The sequence below is a fragment of the Peromyscus eremicus genome, chromosome 4 (assembly GCF_949786415.1).
Source record: "Peromyscus eremicus chromosome 4, PerEre_H2_v1, whole genome shotgun sequence".
Lineage (NCBI taxonomy): Eukaryota > Metazoa > Chordata > Mammalia > Rodentia > Cricetidae > Peromyscus > Peromyscus eremicus.
In genome coordinates, this window is record NC_081419.1 from 106940912 (window position 1) to 106964022 (window position 23111).

Genomic DNA, 23111 nt, shown 5'->3' on the forward strand with positions numbered 1-23111 from the left:
GGACAGGAAGGGACTGTCTCCATTTGTTTTGTGGTGTGCTGGCTACACTCTATTCGGAGCCTATGAAAACTAAATTTCTTTGTGAAATAACTATAACTATAACTATAACTATAACTATATATATATATAATAAATCTATATTTGTCATGTCAAATTACTCTTTTCCCCTGAAGCTCTGAGTATCATTAGACTGATCAATTGTCATTACAGCTACTTGTGTCACAGAAGTCACCTGAGATCATACCCTATCAGTCACAACAAAAGACCAAACAAACCAATACTAGAAACCCAGTGACAAACAGCCTCTTGGACCCTTGCTTCTCAGGTACACCTCATTCACCACTCAGACTTTGCAAGTCCTTCTCTGCCTCTAGTATGGTCAAAAGCGACTTGCATTTCTCTCAAGGCCTGGTGCCCCAGTAAGGTATTGGTTTGTTAAGAAAAGTCAATAAACCATAAAGCGACACAGTGACTGCCTTGTTTCTTTCAACTTAACACTCCTTGGCACTATCACAAGGGTGGCAGTCACCCAATAAAACAAACAGAGATGGTAACAGACTGACCAACACTGAGCAGGTGAATGGAGGTTAATAAAAGTGACTACTCCCTGTAAGCCCAGGAACAAAGAACTAGAAACAAAGATTTATTACACTTCCAAACAGCTCTCCAAATGGTGTAGGAGTCCTGAGCCTCCAAAGCAGACCCTAACAGAAATGTTGTTGTGATATACACATGTTCAATCTTGCTGACCTGCTCATATTTACACCACTGGTCTGCGAGCATGTATGCACCAGGCACCAAACTACATCCTCAAATGTCTCATTTTATTCAATGCTCCCAACGAACTCAAGAAGAGGTCTACCCTCACTTTATAGCTTAGAAAACTAAAGCTCAGAGTTATAAAAACTCCACTCAAGGTGGCCAGTGCATGTGATGGGGGTTAAGGTTCAACTCATTATTGTCTTGTGACAAAACCCATTACTCAGAGCCCACCTTTGACCCATGAACTTGGCCGCTGGTTATGCAATTGTGTCCAATCCCAGACCCTACTTGTGAGGGTCTGCTACAAGGGGTTCTTTTGCCCTTTCAAGTTACTTACCTAAATAATTTGAGATAATCTGCAAGTTTAGGGATATCAGTGATGTCCTCCTAAGGAGAGATATAGGAATTACTAGCAGGAACTTCACAGATGGCACTGCTGGGCCACACCTGTGTCACCCAGCATGGCAATCACTTGCCACAGAGACTTTACAATCTGAATTAATTAACATGAAAGAAAACGAGAGACTGAGTTCCTTAGTTACATAAACCACAGTAGTTATCTCTGGGAGATGGGAGGAAGGACGCTGAATGGGGAGCATTCAGGGGCTCCTGGGTAGGTGACAAGGTCCTGTTTCCCAATTCTGGATGGTGACTTGGTTGGCAATATTAATTTGTTAATATGTATATTTGTATATATTTTTTTAACTTTTCTTTGTGAGGATAAGAATGTGAAAAGAAGTAAAAAAAATCAACTCATACTTCTTATACCTATACATAATTCAAGTTAAAAATTTGAGTTTGGAATGAAGACTTATGTATGAACAGCTCTTTTGTAATTTTTAAGTTAAAGTGGGCTACTATGGTAACATCCAGGTCACTGATTAAACTTGAAAGGAACCTGGTTCAAAGTTCATTCTGAGGTGGCGGTGGATGGCTGGCGGCAGTACATAAAACTCCTGAGAAAAGGAGGGAATTTTTCATTTGTTCAAGCAGGATTAACTTCCTGTTATATACTCAGCGGAGGTGGCAGGTCAAAAGCTCCAATTTCTGCTTGGTCAGGCATCGGCATTGTGTGGTAAGCATTTGCTTTTCTGTGGAACCAACTTCCCCACTTTAAGGCAGTTCCTGATAAGAGAACTCCCAGTGACAGCAGAAGAATGCAGTGACTCATTCTTAACGTTCATTTAGATCACAGTTTCAGCAGACCCTCTTGCTTGGATTCAATGTGATTAAACCAGTAATTATTCCTTTGGTTGAAGAAGTTAAAACAAAAGAGCAGCGCTCAGGGGAAGAATCAAACCAGAGGGACATTCCAATGACAAGGCTATCATTCAACCACCTATGGGGAGAGGAGCCAAGTTGTTAACTAGTTTTCTTTCTTAGGTGTGCCTGGAGGGTTTTAGTTCCTGAAATCAAAATTATTTAGAAGTGTTTGATTATATCCTAGATCAGTGGTTCTCAACCTTCCCAATACTGCAGTCAATATAGCATTGATACAGTTACTACAGCATTAACACATTAACATACTTTTAATACAGTTCCTCATGTTGTGGTGACCCTAACCGTAAAATTATTTCCATTACTACTTTATAACTGTAATCTTGTTATGGTTATGAATTGTGATGTGAATATCTGATATATAGGATATCTGATATGTGACCCCTATGAAAGGGTCATTCAACTCCCAAGGGGTCATGACTCACAGGTTGAGAACTGCCGTCCTAGAGACAGGCCTTACTCAGTGACAACATATGACCAGGCCCCAAGGCCTTTTTCTGCACCCTCGTGGGGGCTCCATGCTATAGGCTGTAGAGCTCTTTCTCGACTTAAAGGATCAACGGCATGTTCCACCCTAGTGTTGTGGGGCCATTGTCATTTCCCTACATACTGTGCCAATCGCTCCCCAGGAAGTCATTTCCCCACATACTGTGCCAACTGCTCCCCAGGAAGAAATGCCGTATCAGAACTTTCATTGGTGGTGGTGAAATTATCTTACAGTCCCTTGCAGGGCTAACCTGAGAAAAGCCAGTTCTTGCTAAATCTAAGCTTGTCACATGAGCACATATTTTTTTCTTTTTGGAAGAAGTGTTCTTTTAGCTCCAATCTGCATTTGTCAGAACAAATTCTGAGTTAACAGAAACATTCATACCAAGGTGCTGTCGGCCTTCCCACCTTCGAGGGTCACTTCCAAACTGGACAGGGCTGCCTCCACTTCATCTACCTCAGACTTGCTTGCAAAGTCCTGTATTTCAGCACACAGTGACAGTTTGCTGATGTGATACTAAAACATAAACAGAGGTTTTGTTTTTATTTTGTTAAGTTACATTAATGTGTGTTTTTTGAGGCAGGATCTTGCTAAATTGTTCAGGCTAGTCTCAAACACTCTAGGTAGCCTAAGCTGCCCTTGACCTTATGATCCTCCTGCCTCAGTCTCCCACATGCTGGGATCACAGGCGTGCTCTACCTCACCTGGCTCAAGAGGGAGGTTTTAGAAATGTTACTGCCACAAGTGGATCATTAGCCATGTCTTCTTCTTGGAGGAGAATTTCCCTGGAATCCTGAACGTCTCCGGGAAGGAGGTCTGTCTATGCAGGAAAATGACATCCAATTGGACTAATTTTGACATTTATAGTTAGTTGGGGTCAAACTTAGTTCTGCCTTGTCTCTGTGCATGTGAGAGGCAAGTGATGGGAACTGCAGAATAGATGCCTTATATAGTGTGTGCAACTCGGAGATTGTGAGGAGCATTTTACACTGAAAATTACTCTCTTAATTTTCATTTTTTTCATCCAAGAAACAAATAGAATCTCTAACCAGAACAAACTAAAATTGTGTCCCCACCCCCCTCGAAAAGCTGCAGACACCCTCACAACCTGTAGACACCCTTACAACCTGTAGACACCCTCACAACCTGTAGACACCCTCACAACCTGCAGACACCCTCACAACCTGTAGACACCCTCACAACCTGCAGACACCTTCACAACCTGTAGACACCCTCACAACCTGCAGACACCCTCACAGCCTGCAGATACCCTCACAACCTGCAGACACCCTCACAACCTGCAGACACCCTCACAACCTGCAGATACCCTCACAACCTGCAGACACCCTCACAACCTGCAGACACCCTCACAGCCTGTAGATACCCTCACAACCTGCAGACACCCTCACAACCTGCAGACACCCTCACAACCTGTAGTGCTGCGAAGATCAACATTTCCTCTTCTGTGCAGTCGATTTCCTCCAAGAGAACAGCCCACCTGGCTTGCTCGTAGAGTTGGTTTATTCGGACAGCGTCATACTAGAGAAAGAAACAAATGTATATATGTGTGTGGGCATTTATTTCTAGTCCACAGTTCAAAAGTTCTTGGATAACTGTGAATCACGTGGTCTCGAGTCTAGCTCAGGCAACTGCAAGGAGACCACTACCTTCCTGTCCCCCTGCTCCTTTAATGTCTGAGGTTAGAAGAAACTTTCCCTAAATATCTCTCAGAGCTTCTTCAAGCAGCCTAAGCGCCAAACATGCTATGTGAAAGAGATTAGTCACAAAGTCCTGCATGCCGTATAATTCTATGTATTACTTTCTCTCTCTCTCTCTCTCTCTCTCTCTCTCTCTCTCTCTCTATCTCTCTATCTCTCTTTCTTTCTTTCTTTTTTTTTGGTCAGGGTCTCATGTGGCTCAGGCTGTCCTGGAACTTGCCATGTAGCTGAGGATGACCCTGAACTTCTTGATCCTCCTGCTTCCATCTCCCAAGTGTGAGAGCTAAGATTACAGACATGCACCACCACATACAGTTTCATGTGGTGCTGGTGATTGACCTCAGAGCCAGGTGAGCACTCTAGCCAATGAACTAAGTCCTCAGCCAGAATGGGCAAATCCATAAAGAAATTCGTTTATTGTTTTTGCCTGGGGCTGGAAGGATTGAAGGGCAATCAGAATGCTTGTTAATGTGGTCCAGGAATGTTTTATGGGGTCATGGAATGTTTTGAAAATAGATGCAGTTATGGTTGAACAATTCTGTGAATACATAAAAAACATTGAACCGTGCATATTATGTAGGTGAATGTGTAATCTGTGAATGAGTAGAGGAAGCCTTCGGTTTCCCTTCCTTTCTCTCCTCCTGTTTTTGGTATTGAGATTGAACCTAGAACCTGGAGCATGCTAAGCACACGCTCTACTACTGAACCTCACTCCCTGGCCTGGAGAACCCTACATAAGACAAGATGCCTAAAAGTTATGATGTATAAAGTAGAATCGACAACATAAAATTAAACATTTACAGTGAAAATACATTTAAAAGATCTTACATTTATAAGGTAAAGACTGAAAGAACATATTTCAATAAATAGAAGAGACAATATCCATTAATAGAAACCATTCCCATGAATGAATATAAAAATCAGACAATCTAAAAGGATGGAGAGCAAACAGAAACAGATGTTTCACAGAGAAAACCAAATGGCCATTTAAACACTGGAAAAGAATCCCAACCTTATCAAAAATTAGAGAATTCAAACTAAAACAAGACAACAGAATTCTTGTTCCATCAGACTGGCCTATTAGGTATTGTTGGTATCTGATGCTGTGGGATGAGGGGCAGCTGATACTCTTTACAGGTGTGGTTATAGGAATGCTACCTAGACACATCTCTTAATGCCCTCTTGCACTTGGATGAGTGTCTAGACAGAAATGCGGGCACTCACCAGACACTCTCATAAGAACGTTTGCCACACTTGGGTCCCAACAATATGGGTTAGCCTATGATTACATTTCAGTTGATAAAAGGGCAAATTGGACTTTATATACTGATGTGAAAGACAGCTCCAACCGGTAAAAAGCTGCAAGCTCAGAGCATGTAAAAGCTCCTATTTTTACAGGAACTATAAGGCCCGGGGAAACCTGGTAAATATAGGCTAGTAAACATGGGAAAAATCTATAAGGATGGTTAGTCATGAAGTTGTGGCTGCCTTTAAGAGAAAGATCATATAGCAAAGGATGATTTTCTTTGTTCTTTTGGAATGAGTTTACTGGGTATATTTGTTGTGCATGTTTAGGATTTGCAACATGAAACAACAGTATAATACAGAATGTAAAATGGTTTTGTTCATGAAAAGAGCAGCTAACTCATCAAAATCGTCAGTTAAGTATTGAGAGCTGCTGGTAGTGAAAGTCCATGAGAGTATACAGCAGTGACAACCAGTGTTCAGAAGGCCAACCTATCAGAACTAAGGATTACTGCCTTTTGAATGAACTGGCTGTCTCTTGTTGTAAACTTCTTGTGCAATAACAGCTATGAGTCTCCCCATTTACCGTGTATCTCCATGTTATGTGTACATGTAATCTCACGATTGCATCTCAATCTTGGGCACAACTTTCCCTATACATTTGGGGTAATTGGACAACTGTCACCAGCTGCGTTTATTTTTCATTAACATATATCTGGCTAGGGCCATTCTCCAGACAAAAGTATTTCAGCAAAGATACCTTTTTTCAAGGACAAAACTACACATAGATAAACATTAGCTCACCTCACTCACAGATAGAGAAAAGAACCACTAACAATTAAATCCTCAACCCCTTACCTTCACCCCGGGTTATTTACACAAGACCCTAACTTAAGAGATTTACTGCTCACATTCCTGGGATGAAGATTTAGCCATTTGCTAGATACTGAGTTAAGGCAGTTACTTCCCACTGACCCAAGGAGATTGCCTACAGGCCAGGCAGGCAATAGGTGCCAAGCTTCTTTCTTGTGTAAATTAAGTTTTTACTCCTCCTCAGCCAGGTGCTATTCCTAGATTTTCTCCTCAGCAATTACTCTGAGCAAAAGCACTTTTACTAACCAAATGCTACACGCTCTGACATAGGTTGCTTAGCCACCTAGCATATGTCCCCCTCCCTATCAGAAAGCAGCTACAGCCGGGATGAGTGGGAAAAGTGGAGCCAAAGACAGTTTATTTTCTTGTGACTTATTGACCCCTAACATTCTACCTAGCCATTTCTAGATTATAGTTTGAGCACGTAAAATCCCTAATTGCTCTTAGCCTTTAGTTGACCCTACCAGAGAACTCCCCTTTAGTCACTCCCCTTTTGGGTTGTAATTGGAAGCTGACAATTAATTGCTTTATGTGTGGATCCTTATCACCTCTCTCTGTGACCCTGAAAACTTCAAGCCTCACATTGCTTTACCAAAGAATTAGTGCATATGTATATATACTGGTTCTCTGAGAGCACTGGAAGAAGAGGATTGATGGAGAACAAAGATGAGGACGGAGATGGAAAGAACTAGGTAGAATGATGAGAGAACAGCAGAAGGGACTGAGAGCAGGAGGGACCAAGAGGAGCTAAGTAAGAGAGCAGAAAAGAAACTGTGTAGATAGAATCGCCATAGAAGAATAAAGTGAATGGACTAAAGAACTCAGTGTGCTTAGATTCATTGAATATCCCTCAGATTAGAATCCTCAGCTGGTTGGTAGACTCTTCCGCGGACCCTGGGAGCAAACAATATAGGCTGGACCTATTATTGTTTGAGTTAGTTAAGAAAAACTTGTAATATATACATGTCTACAGCCCATGGTCCTCATGTCCTACATGAGCACTCTAGAATTATTCATCCTGTGTGTCTGCTGCTTTCTATCCTTTGACCTGGGTCTCCCTATTGTCTATCTACCTGACCGGTGCTGCCCTTGTTAATACTGTAGCTTGGTGTGTCCACAATTTTTACTCCTATTTCTTCTTTTTTTGGAGTCTATGTACAAGAGTCTGCTTTATTTTACTTGGCACATGTGTCCTCTGGAAGACACATCTGTGTTGTGGCAAATGGAAAGATCTCTTTTCAAGTCATTCATATATATGCATACAAAACTTCACAGAATCTATTCATTCAAGTTAAACACTATGTTTTATTCTAAATAATCCCTCTTTACATTGATTTTAAAAATAACCTCAACTGTGGCAGAATATGTCTAACAAAATTAATCTTGACCTTTAAAAAATGTACAGTTCAGTGGCACAGGTACATCACAATGTTGTGCAACCACCCACCTTCCAAACTCTAGTCTATGAAATCATAGTTTCTATGATAGAGTTTGTTCTGTTTTTAGGAAGTGATTTCTAATTTCTTTGTGTGTGTGTCAATTTGGGATGCGCTTGTGTGCTGTATGGACACGTGTTTGTGTAGGTGTGTGAAAGAAGACCAGACGAGTGTGTTGATACCCTCTTCTATCACCCTCTGCCTATTACTTTGCAGCAAGGCCTCTCTCTGAACATGGAGTTTATGGTTTTTCACTTGGTTGGCATCCAGAAAGCCCCAATGTCTGCCTGTGTCTGCCCATCTCAGTGCCAGAGTTACAGGCACATATGAGACCTGCAGAATTAGCTGCTTGGGGGCTAGGATATGAACTCAGGTCCTCATGGTTGTACAGCATGCACTCTTAACCACTGAACCATTTCTCCAGTCCCATCTGATTTTTTTTTTTGCAATGAGAATATATTATACTATATGCTTTGAAAAACTAAAATGAATAAAGAAAACATGAAGGAAGAATGGAAAATACCCAGAGCACCTCCGTAGACTCATCATGAGTCTACTGGCTTATTTTTCCTTGTGCATTAATCTTACGCCTGTGGAGAAGAGAGGTGATAGGGAATATCTAAATGGGAAGCAAGCCCAAACCAGCAAACAGTTCTGATAATGATAAGTGGGAAAGACGACACGTTGTGTTGACATGTTCTTTCTCTGCATTGCTAAAGTTTCTGGGAAGACAAATGCAGAGCCAAGAGGATGGGATTTAGGATGTGACCTTTATGTCCTTAATGTGGTGATGTGCTGAGACCTTCAGGAAAGTCTGCCTCTGTTCTGTGATCTACAAAAGCATCTCAAAGAGCTGGCTTTGGAGCCCCCCAACCCTATCCATCCCTCCAGACAGACAGAAACAAACACACTTGAGAATAAGCACCACATCACCGTTCACAACAGGCCTGAGCAGACACAATCCAAGTGCCCTCACTGAGCTGGAAAATGGAGAAATAAACTGCACTATCTCCTCACAATGGGAACCACTTAGTAACAAGAGCAGCATGACACCTGTGAACATGCCTGGTGAACCTGACATGACTGATGTCCATCTGCACGACATTTCTAGAAAGGGCAAAACCTGGGATAGAAGGCAGAGCAGGCTGGGTTAGGACCAGTGTCTGACCAAAGACTTAAGGGAGCTTTATGTGATGGGTTATGATGATGGTTACATATATATTTACCCAAACAAAAGAACCATTGTATTGTACACTTACTACATACACACACATATAATTTTTAATTTACTTTTTGGTGATTTTTGGAAAGAAAGAGTCTCATGTAGCCCAGGTTGGCCTCCAAATTGTTATGCAATCCAGGCTTGAACTCTTGATCCCACTGCCTCAGCATCTTGAGTGCTGGAATTACAGGCATGTGCAATGATGCCTGACTTCCAGTGAATGAGTTTTATGGTGCATCAATTATAGTTCAGTGAAGACTTGACAACTAAAGGAAAATCATAGTGTGCATGAATCCGGGTGTGGTGGCACATGCTTATCCTCTCAGATACAGGGGAGCCTGAGGCAGGAAGACCATTCAGGAGTTAGAGCCAGTCTCCTCTTAAAAACAAACAAAACTGCTAGGTGGTGGTGGCACACACATTTAATCCCGGAACTCAGGAGGCAGAGGCAGGCAAATCTGAGTTTGAGGTCAGCTTGGTCTACAGAGCAAGTTCCAGGATAGCCAGGGCTACAGAGAAACCTTGTCTCAAAAACCACCAACCAACTAACCAACCAACCAACTAACCAACCAACCAACCAACCAACCAACCAACCAACCAAACAAACAAACAAAATCAAAGCCATGCAGCCACTACTACACTGCACACAAAAAGAATCCTGCTTTAATTCACAGAGTATAGGCAAAATCTAAATAGCGATACAGTCACTGATTCTTATATTTGACCAACAAACTGTCAATCTAGATGTCTGTCAGCCCCTCAGTCCTAGTATATCCAGGTACTAATACCACAGGAACTCTATGGGTCACTCAGCAAGGTTTTCCTCAGAGTACTCAATAAAGATTTTAAAACTATAATAAAAGCTCTCACATTGACCATCTTCACATGGCCCATAAACCAAATAAAACAATGATGTGTAAAATACATTAAACTATAATCACCCGCAGTTACAAGTTAACAGTAAGAGATCAATAGGATCTAGAATAAGATGCTCAATAAGATCTGGAATAAGATGCTCAATAGGATCTGGAATAAGGGCTCAATGCTGGCCAATCCTTGCCCCCAGAGCTATCCAGGGACTCTCTATTGGTCCTGCTTGGCTTTGGGGTTTCCCCCTCAGAGGCTGCTTATCCCATGGAGGTGCTGAGGCATTGTCTGCAGGTCATTAACAGGTATCCTATAGGTTTCTGTCTTGGAGAACACTTTTAGTTGCTCTGCATTGATTTAGGAACAAGTATTTCCTAAGTGGATATGCTGGCTAGTTTCAGGTCAACTTGACACCAGTAAAGTCACCAGAGAGGAGGGATCTTCAATTAAGAAAATTCCCCTATTGGACTGTTGGCAAGCCTGTAGGGCATTTTTGTAGTTAGTGATTGATGGGGGAGGGCCCAGTCAATTGTGGGTGGTACCACCCCTGGGCTACCAACCCTGGTGGTCCTGGCCTGGGTTTTCTAAGAAAACAGGCTTAGCAAGCCATGAGGAGCAAGCCAGTGAGCAGCAACTCTACATGGCTTCTGTGTCATCTCCTGCCTCCATGTTCTTGCCCTATATGGGTTCCTGTCCTGACCTCTTTTGATGAACAGTGATGTCGAAGAATAAGCCAAATAAACCATTTCCCCTCCAAGCTGCTTTTGGTCATGGTGTTTCATCACAACAATAGTAACTCCAGGACACTGGGGATGGGCTACTCACATTAATGCTTACGCTTAGGTTTTTTGTCTCCTGGCTGACTTAAGCTAAAACCCCACATCTTGGAGGACATGGATTCTGCCGTCTCCGTTATACACATCCCTGTTTCTGTCTGTCTCATTAGCTCAGTGACTCCCTTTCCCACATGCCAACCACGACACAACAGCAATAAGCCCGCATCACCCTTTCCATGTTCTCAAGAAAGCTAACTGCTTACATCTGACCACAGGTTCTCTGTCTGCTGGGAATGGATGTCAGTATCCTGGGGTCCTCCAATGTGTTTATTGCGTACAAAACTTGAAAATACTGTGGACTCTCAGAGTTAGAAAAGGATTTATTTCCTTAGTTCACATGTTTTAAACATATTTAAAAGGGGCATAAGTGTTTACAACAAACCAAGGGAGCTGACTCATTCTTTTTTTAACAACAGTGCCATGGATGCACTATAATATAGTCAAGCAATTCTCTGCTGATGGACATTTAGGTGGTTTCCAATCTTTTCTTAAAACCATTCATGCAGTAATAACCTATAGTAGTGATGTATAAAGTTACATAAGTGCCACTACGCTATAAAGAGTAGATTTGCAGGTCAAAGTAGATATTGCCACATTGCTTTCCACAGAGGCTAGATTATTTTGTATTTTGACTTACAATCACTGTGTAGGACCTACCCTGGGCTTTATTATTTATTCAATTCATTAAGAAATACACATATTACTATGTCCACTTTGAAAAAGATTTTGCTCACTGTAGTTCATTTCATGTGGTAGACTTATGCATTTTAGTTCATTGGCTTTAATGCCTGACAGTTTTAGATTCCCTGCATGCAACTTAGTTCTTGGCTAATAATTGTTGCTTGATAAATATGTGAATAAATAAACAGACAGGGAAACATTTGCATCGAGAAAATGGGGCCAGAACACTGACTTAGCAACTGTCTGAATATATTTTCTATTGATATTTATCTAGTTTGTGGACAATTTCAGGTAGGTTATTAGAACTGAAAGCACAGAACAACACAGTTTAGCTGGGAACTCAATGAGGAAAGACTCAAATTGAACCAAGGATAAAGCTTAAAAATGAAATCACAAAATCCCCATCAACAGCTGTGAGAAATCTTCTTTTGGGCTGTTGATCAGGGTAGTCCAAGAGACTCATAAAGTAATATAGTCTACAGATGTCACCCTTGGTTGCCTCCCAGAAATTGAAGGTAAGTTCTCTTGGGGACACCACAAATTTCAGTCTCAGGACTCAGAGGATTATGAGCTAGGTCTGATCTGAAAACCTCCCTCCTGGGGTATTGTACCAGAAGGTGCTATGCAAAATGCCAAGGAAGAGAAGCAATTAAAACTCCTACCCAGCTGTGACATCTATGAACCACAACAAGGACCAGCATGGCAAGATATTCCTAATGATGCAATAGTGGCACTCATATCTTGGCAGTAACCAACCATTTTCTAATTAGATTTGAGTCTCACTTAATAGGAGAAAAATCATGCCTGGTACTAGAAACCTAAGAGAACCTACTATTGTCCCTTTCCTAAGCCAGTATAACCCCTTACTTTATTCTAAATATCCCTATACCCACAGAGAAGTGTAGCTCTCATTCCACATCAGAGAAGATTCTTTTTGCCACAAACAGAGTCTACAACTGGTCAAAATGCAGAGAACAACTGACTGTGGGGTGCCAGACCCCACTGACACATCCACAACACAGCTCTTACTCCTAAGACTCAGAATATTCTGGAAGAAGGGGTGGAAAGATAGTAAGAGCCAGATGACCAGAAAGTCTGCTATGAGATTGTGTCTTCCAGATATGACAGAGAAGATATACCCATCAAATTTCAACAATATAGCTGCCCAAATAAGACCTGAACAATTCTAATAGCAGTTGACATCTCAATGTGGATGGGTGAAGTCTCATGGTGCCCCATCCATAGATAATGAGCAACCAACAATGAATGACTGCTGAGAGAGAGAATTAGTCTTCCCCAGGGATGACTGATCAGCTGTCCAATACCCAGTGGTCTGCCCTACATACACACACACACACACACACACACACACACACACACACACACACACCACAAATGGACTCAGCAGATTGACTTATATATTTATTCATATATGTGTAACAATAATAGTGAAAAAAAGAGGCCATGAATTTTTGAGGGAGTGGGGAGAGGTCATGGGAGGGGTTGGAGGAAGGAGAAGGGGCTGAATAATATGATATTTTATTTTATTTGTTTTTTTCTGTGTAGTTTTGGTGCCTGTTTGGATCTCCAGCACCTAGCATGGGTGGGTGGTCCTCTCTGTAATCCCCGTGGTGGGGAAGAGTAGACAGGAGGTCCCAGAGGCTTGCTGCCAGACAGTCTAGCTAAATTTGGTGAGCTCAGTATTCAGTTAGCAACCTTGTCTCAAAAATAAGGTGGAGAATGGTTGAGGATGACATCTGATGTTGACTTTGGCCTTTTTACGAACGCACACACATACATACATACATACACACACACACACACATGTACACACACACACACACACACACACACACACACACACACACCTAAAAAGAAATAAAAAGGAGTAAGGTGGTTTTTGGGTTATTTTTGTTTGTTTGTTTTTTTGGAAGAAATTAAGTAGGGAAGCTAGGGAACTGAGATGGGCCTTTGAAAGATAGAAAAAAAAATCAACCAAGAAAGCAGAGACGTTGCTGCAGGGGGAAGAGTGGAGAGAAAGGTTGAAGTAAGCTCCTCACACAAATGCTCAGAGGGAAGTGAGGATGAGCAGCAGTCACAGACCCTGAGTGAGGCTGACGAAGCAAGGTTGCCTGGCCACCCAGAGACTACACTGTTTCATTTTATATTTTCTACAAGGGGCCATTTAGCTGCTGATGCTCAACTCCAAAAAAAGGCTGACTGGAAGCAGGAAAGCAGTAGATGTCCAAAGGACTCATCTCACCCCTCATTAATAAGCTTTGGGTGGAGATTTGCCCTAAAATTGGAGTTGGTGAATAGCAGGGCTCTTTATTTAGACAGATGATCCATTTTCCCTAATGACATTTTAACACTGCGATTGGGAGTCTTGCATGGATCACCTTGTAGTCCTGGCTTGCTCTTAAGAACACGTCCTCAACCTGGCTCTGGTACCTCCTCTCCTTCCTAAGGCATGACAGATTCTAGTATGTGGGCCCCTCGCTCGCACCTTCTTGTTCCCGTGAATGTAGAGGCAGTGTACACCAGGCTGGGTACAAAGACTCCGGGCAACTCCTGCTACGCCTGCTTAGGCTGCCCTAGGGAGCAGAGATGGAAGTTCAGAAGCAGGTACACCTGTGTCAGTCTACCCTGCAGAGATGAGGGGGTCACACAAATCAGCCCCGACCTTGATCACCAAATGGAAAGTATAGAACTTCCATGCACACACATCACAAAAGGAAAACAAGATGAAACAAAGGAACAATTTCTTACTTTAGGATTCAAGTCAAAGAAGGTGTAGTATTTAAATCTTAGCAGCAGTTGCTCATCCTCTTGAATGTTTTGTTCCATGAGGGATCTCGAGGAATCCAGCCAACTAGGAAATAACAGGTTAGGACTTAAAACCAGTCCACTCCTCCAACATACCCACCACACTGTATTACATATGCATATTACATAAATCCAAGAACACAGGCAGGGCAAACAATATCAACAAAACCAGTGAGCACATAGTAGCTTATGTTTACACTCTACCTTACCAGTGTTCCCTCCCACTCCTCCAAGACAGGCTGTTCTGGAACTCACTTTGTAGACCAGGCTAGCCTTGATCTCACAGAGATCCACCTGCCTCTGTCTCCCGAGTTCTAGGATTAAAGGCGTGTGTCACTATGCCCAGCTATGTTACAATTTTTAAGATAAAAAATATTCTCATTGACACATGGAAAAGTAAAGGAGCTAGGAGGGTTATTCATTAGCATTTCTTCCTTTCCTTCCTTCCTTCCTTCCTTCCTTCCTTCCTTCCTTCCTTCCTTCCTTCCTTTCTTCCTTCCTGAATCTCACTTTGTAGTCCAAGCTGGCTTTGAACCTGTGATCCTCTTGCCTCAGTTTCCTGAGTGCTGGATTATAGACATGTACCACCATGCCCGGCATTATCTCAGTGTAGAAAATGAAGTGACCAAGTCTCCGTGAATTAGATGATTTATGAGGGTTACAGCTCCACGGTAGAGCCAGCATGTAACTCTGTATCTCTGCCTGCCTGTTCTGCTACTCCACTGTGGCCAGCCCAAAACAACGCCTAGCTTAGCCACTGTCCAGCCTTTTGACAAGCAACATGTCATTGCCATCTACAAAGTTCATGCATAACAGAGTTACAAAAATTTAAAAAAACTCATGATTTAAGGAACTTTATAATTTTGTGTTAGGCTGCATTTGTGGCTATCTTGTGCATGTGTGGCCCACAGGCCGTGAGTTGGACATGCCTAGTAGACCCTTCCGCAATGATGGGAAAAGTCCTCCTTGGGCTGTGCAATGCATTAACCTCTAGCCAGATGTGGCTATTGCATATTTAAATTTGAGTAATGTCGCATCTTGATTTTAATTAAGGAGAAGCAGTGTTCTATAAAATATAGCATGAGCTGAATTGACCACCTTCAATGTCTCTAGCAGGTTCATAGAGGCCACCAGGCATATATACTACTCTGTGTTCCCCAGGACTCTTCTCACACCTGTAACAGCAGCAAGAGGCACAGTCATGGATGGTAAGCCATTGAATTATTTGAAGACAGTTTTCTCATACTTTTAAGGTACTGAGACCACCATAGTCTGTGTTCATCTCCCTTGTTTTTGTTGTTAAAGTTAGCACTCTGAATTTTGCTAAGGAAGCATAATGCCCATGCCTATTAACTAAAAAACTGGACAGCCCCCAGCTCTTTAACATCCCTTAGTGTATGAACACCTGTAGATGGAAGTTTCTGTCTCATCTGGTCCCACAGCCATTCCGTCACAAGAAAACACGCAGAGGCTTATATTAATTACAAATTGTTTGGTCTCCCCCAATTCCACCTTCCTTCTCCCCATATCTTTGCTTAGATTCCCCACCTTGCTCTATTCTGCCTTGCCATAGGCCATAGCAGCTTCTTTATTAACCAATGATAGCAACACATAGTCACAGAGAGACCATCCCACTGCAGATACCAGTTCAGACAGGAGAAAGATGGAGCCCTCCTTACCCTGCATTCATCTTGGCTTTGTCCACCAAAGATCGAGGCTGGAACATGTCGGCGAGCACATCTGGTGGTGGAGGAGGTTGGCTGAAGGCCAGAACACTGCAGTTTTGCTCGGTCAAAGGGCTGTCACCGAACCAAGTCATAGTGGATAAGGCTGGCGTCCCATTGATGGGGTCATATGTGGGTGTCATAGTTTTACTGTACAAGCCAGGGCTTACTGTGAGGCAGGCAAACAATAGGTGATTCAGGTTAGGAATATTTAGAAGAAGATTATACTAAAATGAATTTTGATTCTAAATGTATCAGGAGTCAGGAGAGTAGGGAGATCAGTTGCATAAGTAAAGATCTTGCCTGGTGTAGCACAAATCTTAAAAGTTCTTATTAATAAAAACAAACCCAGTGCCAGTTATTGGTGTGAATGCTGGAAGATCAGAGAAGCAGAACAAGCCACAGCTTCCTCACCTCGCCAGTTCCTCAGCTGATCGTGTTTCCTCAGACTGGAAGCCTCTGAGTCCTCATCCAAATAGATCTCAGCTGAACCGATGCTCAAAAGCCTAAAAGCTTAACCAGGCTTTAGTTCCTTGTCCTCACGCCTTAAATACCTTTCTGCTTCCTGCCATCACTTCCTGGGATTAAAGGCTCTTGTTACCATGTCTAGCTGTTTCCAGTGTGGCTTTGAACTCACAGAAATCCAGGTGGATCTCTGCCTCTGGAATGCTAGGATAAAGGCGTGTGTGGCATCATTTTCTGGCATCTATATCTAGTGGCTGTTCTGTTCTCTGACCCCAGATAAGTTTATTAGGGTACATAATATTTTGGGGAACACAATATCACCACAGCCTGGGATCCCAAAGATGTAAACATTTCCAAGAATCAACACAGAGAAATGTTGGTAAGTCAGTCCTTTCCAGTCATTCCAAGTTCTCTGTTTCTTGGTGCTATTAGCAAACTGAGAACACAGACACACAATGTCTCAGACAGCAAAGAGCTACATTTCTACTTGTAAGAACCCAATAGTTGACTACCTTGCCATTATCTCTGAACACTGCTCAAATCCCCCTTTTATTCTTTGCATCAGAATATATCATACAAGAAAGCCCTTGATATTGCAAGAAAGCTAGAGACAGTTGTTTGATACAGGAGGAAAAGTATATACCTTCTCAAAGTCTTTACTGCCTTTCCTTTACAAGCCAATGAAAGCATGCTTAAGAAAGAGCCACACAAAGGCAAACCAGGAAAAGAAAAAAATATATTTAAATTATCTTCTTTCTTAAATGTGCTTTTTCACCCACAATTCATGGCCAGATGTACTAGCATTTTACAACATAAGACACACAATTAAAACTGTGAGTTACTAAGCATACCTAAGGTAAAAGTCTAAATTAAAAAAAAAAAAAAACATTTGAAACTAACTTAACTATGTATCTCCTTTTCACCTTGTCTGTTGATCCTTCAACAACATTGGTCCTTCTTTGTTTGGAGAGAAACTGAGGGGAGGGAGCGAGGAAGAGAAAGGAGGAGAGGGGACATAGATCTCCTCTGCTGCTTTAAGGGTCGGGGTGGGGGGCTCCCTTAGATCTGCTCATGCAGTCAGTTCATGAACTGCTATATATGGAGAGAAAGGGGACAGAGGGAGGGAGGGAGGGAGGGAGGGAGAGAGAGAAAGGGAGAGAGAGAGAGAGAGAGAGAGAGAGAGAGAGAGAGAGAGAGAGAGAGAGAGAGAGAGAGTGAGTCTACAGTCACATCTGAAACAGCCCCTTACCCGGGGAACCCGAGCTTGTTGACGAACTGTCCAAGGTCAGGACGTCTTCAGCCACAGGCTCTTTATTATTTTTGTCCTTCTTCTTTTTTTTCTTAGAATAGTCACCAGAAGGCTTTAACAACGAAAGTTCTTCTGGTCTTCTAATATCTAAAATAAAACAAAGTAACAACTAACACAAACGAAAAGCGAGAAAACTGAAAAGAAAAAGAATTCCTCCTGAGACTCAGCTGTTCTGTGTATTTGACAGGTCTTGGGGGATTGTGGGGGCAAATAGAGGCCACTGCATCCCGTTTGAAGGAACAAAGACCCTCAGTTGGAGAAGGACGAAAAGTGGCAGAAGGTTAAGTCTAGTGCGGTTTCTAGTTTGCGTTTTAATTTGTGATGAAAATATTTTAAATACACCCAGAGCGAAGGGACCCGTGTAACAACCTCTCTATGGGTTTGCTATCCGACTTCAACCACTGTCAACACTGTGTGGCTCTGGTGTCATCCATGAGCTCCGGTGTCATCCATGAGCAAGCAGTTTTTCTCCTTTCCTTCCCCTCCCATCTCAGTCTCTCTCTTCGGTTTTGGAAATAACCACGAAGGGCCCCACATCCTTTTTTTTTTTTTTCTTTGTGGACAATTGACTCTGCATCTTTTTTTTCCTATACAAAGCCCACCATTCCCTGCCATCCCCGTGGAGCTGTCCTCATGTCCTGCCTTGTCTTCTGGGTCACTACCATTTCAATGTGTGCCAACCTGACTTCCAACATTTAAAGAGCATTTGTGTGTCTGTCAAGAGCTTGTGCTGGCAGCTAGCCACATTCTGCACTGCCCGCCTCCACCGGTCCATGTGAGAAGATTCATGCTCTCCAAGAAGGGCCTTTAGTGGTACGCTCCTTCTTTGGTACCTGCCCTGCTGGGGCAGCCCAGAGGTCCCAGAGGTCCTGGCTGCCCACAGTGTGACACTCTTACTGGAAGCCAGGTGTTTACAATCTTCCCTGTATCTGTATTCCGTACAGTATCTCCGGGCATTAGGACTCCAGTTCTGGATTCCTTATCTCAGAGTCTGCTTCTGAAGAACCTCCCCTGTGATAACCTTTCCCCAGTTCATCCAAGAGTGCAACTGTGATCAGAGCCACTGATAACCCACAGAGCAGCATTAATCCAAGGAAGTGGCTGCTTTAAGGGTCCTGGTACCCCTCTCTTAGATCCTCTTGTCCAGTCAGTTCACGAACTGCGTGGTGCCCAGAGGCAAGGGCAACTCGGCTGACTCTCCCCATCATCCTGGATGCCTGACTATCAGGCTATAAAACACCTGGAGCCATCCCAAATGTATACTCTATGCGCACCTGACAACTTAAATATTATAGTGTACACATTAAACAAACAACAAAGTGAAAGTCTTCTGCCCAAGATCTGTGCCTCTTCTGTTCTTCAGGGGAAATCGCCATACTCCTAAATCTGAGCGAGTGCTGATTGATTAGACTTAAAAGCCATGGTTAGGGATGCTGAGCAGAGGTCTCCCCTCATGTGTCTTCAAAGCCACAGTTAGAGAAGAGAGCACCCGACTACTTGGCCTCAGGTGTGACGTGTCACCTAGTCCCTGTGGGGCATGGAAAAGGCCTTTTCATATGACGGCTTACTTGGTGTTCAAATTCTCACTAGATTACTACTAACAACAATGTGTTCTTGTGCTTCTCATTTGCCCACCATATGGCAGGGACACTCCAGGAACTTGTGTTCTGCAATGGACTGTTCCATGAATTGATTGGTTCACTAAACAGCCACTGGGCAGCCGATGTGTGCCAGACATTGATATGCTGAGGTAGTGGTTTCTGTTCTAATCCCATTTCAAGCTATCAGAACCCTTAATGTCTAACATGGGCATTCCTAAATCTGTGGATACTTTCCTTCATTTGCTCTACCTCCCATCCTGTTTCAACACTCTCTACTCTTTTCCTTGCTTATTTGCTGACTATCCATCTCGTCTGTTTCAAAGGGCAAGATTTCAGTGATCTTCGTCACAGTGTCTACCATTCACCACACTACCTGCTGCACAGCAGGGCTCAATGAGCATTTTTGAGTAAATGAATAAAGCGGCTTATAGTTTAATGGAGGAGGGTGAATTCTTAGTGATGTGTAATATTCTGTGTTCACATGCTGGGTGATGATGCATAATATTCTTGGTACCAACCAAGGAAGACACCCACACATTTTCAAGAAATAGGAAATAAGAACCATTCATAGTACAAGGGTCCCTCTTTCTACAGTGTATCATAAAGAAAAAAAATAATCAGAGTAGGGTTATCTCTGTGATACTGTACCATGAGACACCAAATCATTGGGTGAGCCCGGTGGTACACGCCAGTAACCCCAGTGTTTTTCAGGCTGAGGCAGGAGGATCACAAGTTTGAGGTAAGCCTTGACTACATAGTAAGATCATATTTAAAAACCAAACAAAAATAAGATTGGGCTGCTATCTACAAATACTTTTTGTGTGTGTGGTGTGTATGCAGATATTTGTGTGTGTGCAGGTACACACGCATCTGTGTGCACATGTGTGTGAGGCCAGTAGACGTCCTTGGTGTCATTCCTTAGAAGTCATCCACCTTGTTTTTCTTGAGACAGGGTCTCTCACTGGCCTGGACCTTGTCAAGTAGGGCAGGCTAGTTGGCCAGTGGACCTCAGGGATCTGCCTATCTGTTTGCTCGTTGCTGGGATTACAAGTGTGTGCCATTGTGCCCATCTTTTTTAAAAACATGAGTTCTGGGGATTGGCAAGGCAAGCCCTGTACTGATAAGCTCTCTTCCCCAAGAGTACTTTTCTGCTTAAGCTTCCTAAGTGACTTTTGTAGACAGAGTATTTACAGGAGCCAAGTACTAGTGAAGGAATTGAAGTGTGCGGTACCACCACCCCAAAGACAGAGATGTGTCATAATGAAGGATTCAACAGAACTCCCATCCTTTCGTTTGTCTTAACACCTGAGTGTGGTTTGGAGGAATGAGTTTGGAGAAGCACTCTTAACTTGACCACTTCTACTTACAAGTGTGTTTGAAACAATTGCAAGCTCGTGGAACTGACTCTGACGTGTGCAAATAGTGTTCCTTTTATTTCCTTCCACCTGAACAACAGCAATGCTCTGCTCTGGGCTTGGGAGTGTGCTTCCTTGTAAAGGAGGGTTCTCAGCCAATGCCTGAGGCAGGCAGAAAGCACAAGGAATTTTCCTGTTTTCCTTTGCCAAGAGTCTAAAGGGCACAGTGGCCCCGGTAGGGAACTCACTCAGCACTTTGCAGATATCGGCCACAGCCTTAAACACCACGGCTGAAAAGCTGACTCGCAGTCGCACAGTCTTGGCATTGGGTAGGCGAAGGCGGAGCATTTTATGCTGCGGGGTGAAGAGGAGCTTGGCGTCGGCCTGGACTCCACACTTGTCCAGGGTCCAGTGGGTTTTCAGAAGCCAGCAGCGCTTCTGCTCCCACCACAGAGCAAAGTCTGACCAGTCTTGGGCTATGTCTGCAAGAGTGGAAAACACAGTCAAGCGTAGGCAAAGAGGCCGAGGACGCAGGTTCCAGACACCCCAGTCCATTCATGGGTAAAGCACTAACCTTTAGCTTACAATCTCTTTTTATGGCTCACGGCTCAACAGTTCTTAGCTCCCTTCCAAAGTCTCCCAGGAGGGGCAAGGAACAAATGGTGTCTGAACTCTACCCTCATTTATTTTCAAGTGTCATAAAAAAACATAAAGCAACATTTTTGTTCTGATGAGTTCTAAATCACACCCCCAATCCCTCTGTGCACCAATCTTCATTGTTTAATCAATCTTAATCTCTAATAGAAATGAATCCTCTCACTATTGGATCACAAGGGAACACACAGAGAGCTGACAGCTCACTCTTCTCAGCCATGTCCAGCTCCTCTAGCAGCTTTATATCTGCAGTTTGCAAAGCACCTGCGTCGACATCAGGGCTGCACAGTCTCCCCTGCAGTGTGGGCATCTACACCTAGACTTGCCTTCGACATCAGTAACGAAGGTGAAACTTCCCTCCGCCAGTATAAAGTCAAGCCCACCTTTTATTTTGCTAAATTAGGAGACATCAACATCTTAATTTACTTATTTTTCTCTCTGTGAATGCTGCTTCTTCTTTAATTAGAAAGCCCCTCCTCTCAATGCTCTTAGCGTAAGCATCGGATTATTTTGGAAGGCGATGAATCAGTAACTGTTCTCTGTGGCATAGGCTATATCTGCTGTGGTTGAGATAAGGCTTGAGTGTTTCCAAGACTTCATGAGTTGAGATTTGATCCCCACTGTTAGGAATGAAGAGGGTGGAAACTTAATCCAACCACTGTGTTGGGAGATGGAGCCTTTGGAACGTATGTAGGATTAGGCATGACCATTAGAGTGCAGTCCCTCTGGTCAACTCTAGTGGCTTTATAAGAAGAGGCAGGAGAGAACCAGGTACACTACACACACACACACACACACACACACACACACACACACACACACACACCCTGCTTCATGCTATAGAGTCTTGTAGTCTTCTGTCATCAGATGTAGTCCTGAGATCCTTTATCCAGAACCATTTGCCAAAATAACCCTCTGTTCTTTACAGTCACCTAGACTCAGGTGCTTTGTTATAACAACAAAGGAATGAACTAATGCAATCTTCAACAGTAATATCTACCAAGAGATAATGATCGTATATTCCACTACCTATATGAAAAGAAAATCAAAATTCAAATGTTCATCAATGGACAAGTGGATAAATTGTGGTAGGTTCACATAATAGAACATTACATAACAACCAAATTAGATTAACCCAAACTATATGCAACAATATGGATTTCTTTCGAACATGATATCAAATAAATAAAGCAGTTGTATAAGAATATATCCTGTATGAGCCCATTTATATGAAGTTCAAAAACAGCAAAATGAGAGGCCAGGATAGTGGTTGCCCTTGGTGAACCATTGATTGGGGGATGAGTGGGTAGCAAGTAAGGGCTTGAGAGGGGAGCAGGTAATGCTCTTTCTTGATTTGGGTGATGATCATGTGAATATGGACACGACATGCACTTAGAAAAGACCTTTATCTCAGTACAAATGAGAAGCCAGCATCCAAGGTCTCAAACAGATACACAATAAAACTTTGAAGAAGACTTCTTTGTCTTTGTTGGTGGACGAGTGTAAAAAGACCCATTAACAGCAAGCTGAGTTTAGCATGAAGTTATCAAATGTTAATAGAGAATGGACTCAGCAATCTAATGCCATGTCACCTAAGATCACCATGGATGTCATCAGTGGGATGGCCCTTGACCTTGCAGGAGTAGAGCATTCTACCTTCTTGAGAGCTTTGGTCTGCCACCAAAGACTCAAGCCTTTGCAGAGGTGGCTGGATTCACTTGGAAGCTCTTGTGTGGTCCCTCTTCTTCTCTCTGGGGGAAACCAGGGGTGAG

The 23111-nt window shown here is 42.9% G+C and overlaps 1 protein-coding gene across 1 annotated transcript in view; it reads right to left on the reverse strand.

Annotated features, from left to right (window-relative positions):
- Window positions 1–23111, reverse strand: part of Fermt1 (FERM domain containing kindlin 1) — a 39119-nt gene that overhangs the window by 15742 nt on the left and 266 nt on the right. The window contains exons 2-8 of the mRNA XM_059259598.1: window positions 20934–21167; window positions 17670–17816; window positions 15911–16124; window positions 14175–14277; window positions 3959–4066; window positions 2912–3043; window positions 1100–1149 (exon numbers count right to left, since the gene is read on the reverse strand). Coding sequence (XP_059115581.1) covers window positions 1100–1149; window positions 2912–3043; window positions 3959–4066; window positions 14175–14277; window positions 15911–16124; window positions 17670–17816; window positions 20934–21167 — 988 coding nt within the window. The remainder of the gene's footprint in view (window positions 1–1099; window positions 1150–2911; window positions 3044–3958; window positions 4067–14174; window positions 14278–15910; window positions 16125–17669; window positions 17817–20933; window positions 21168–23111) is intronic.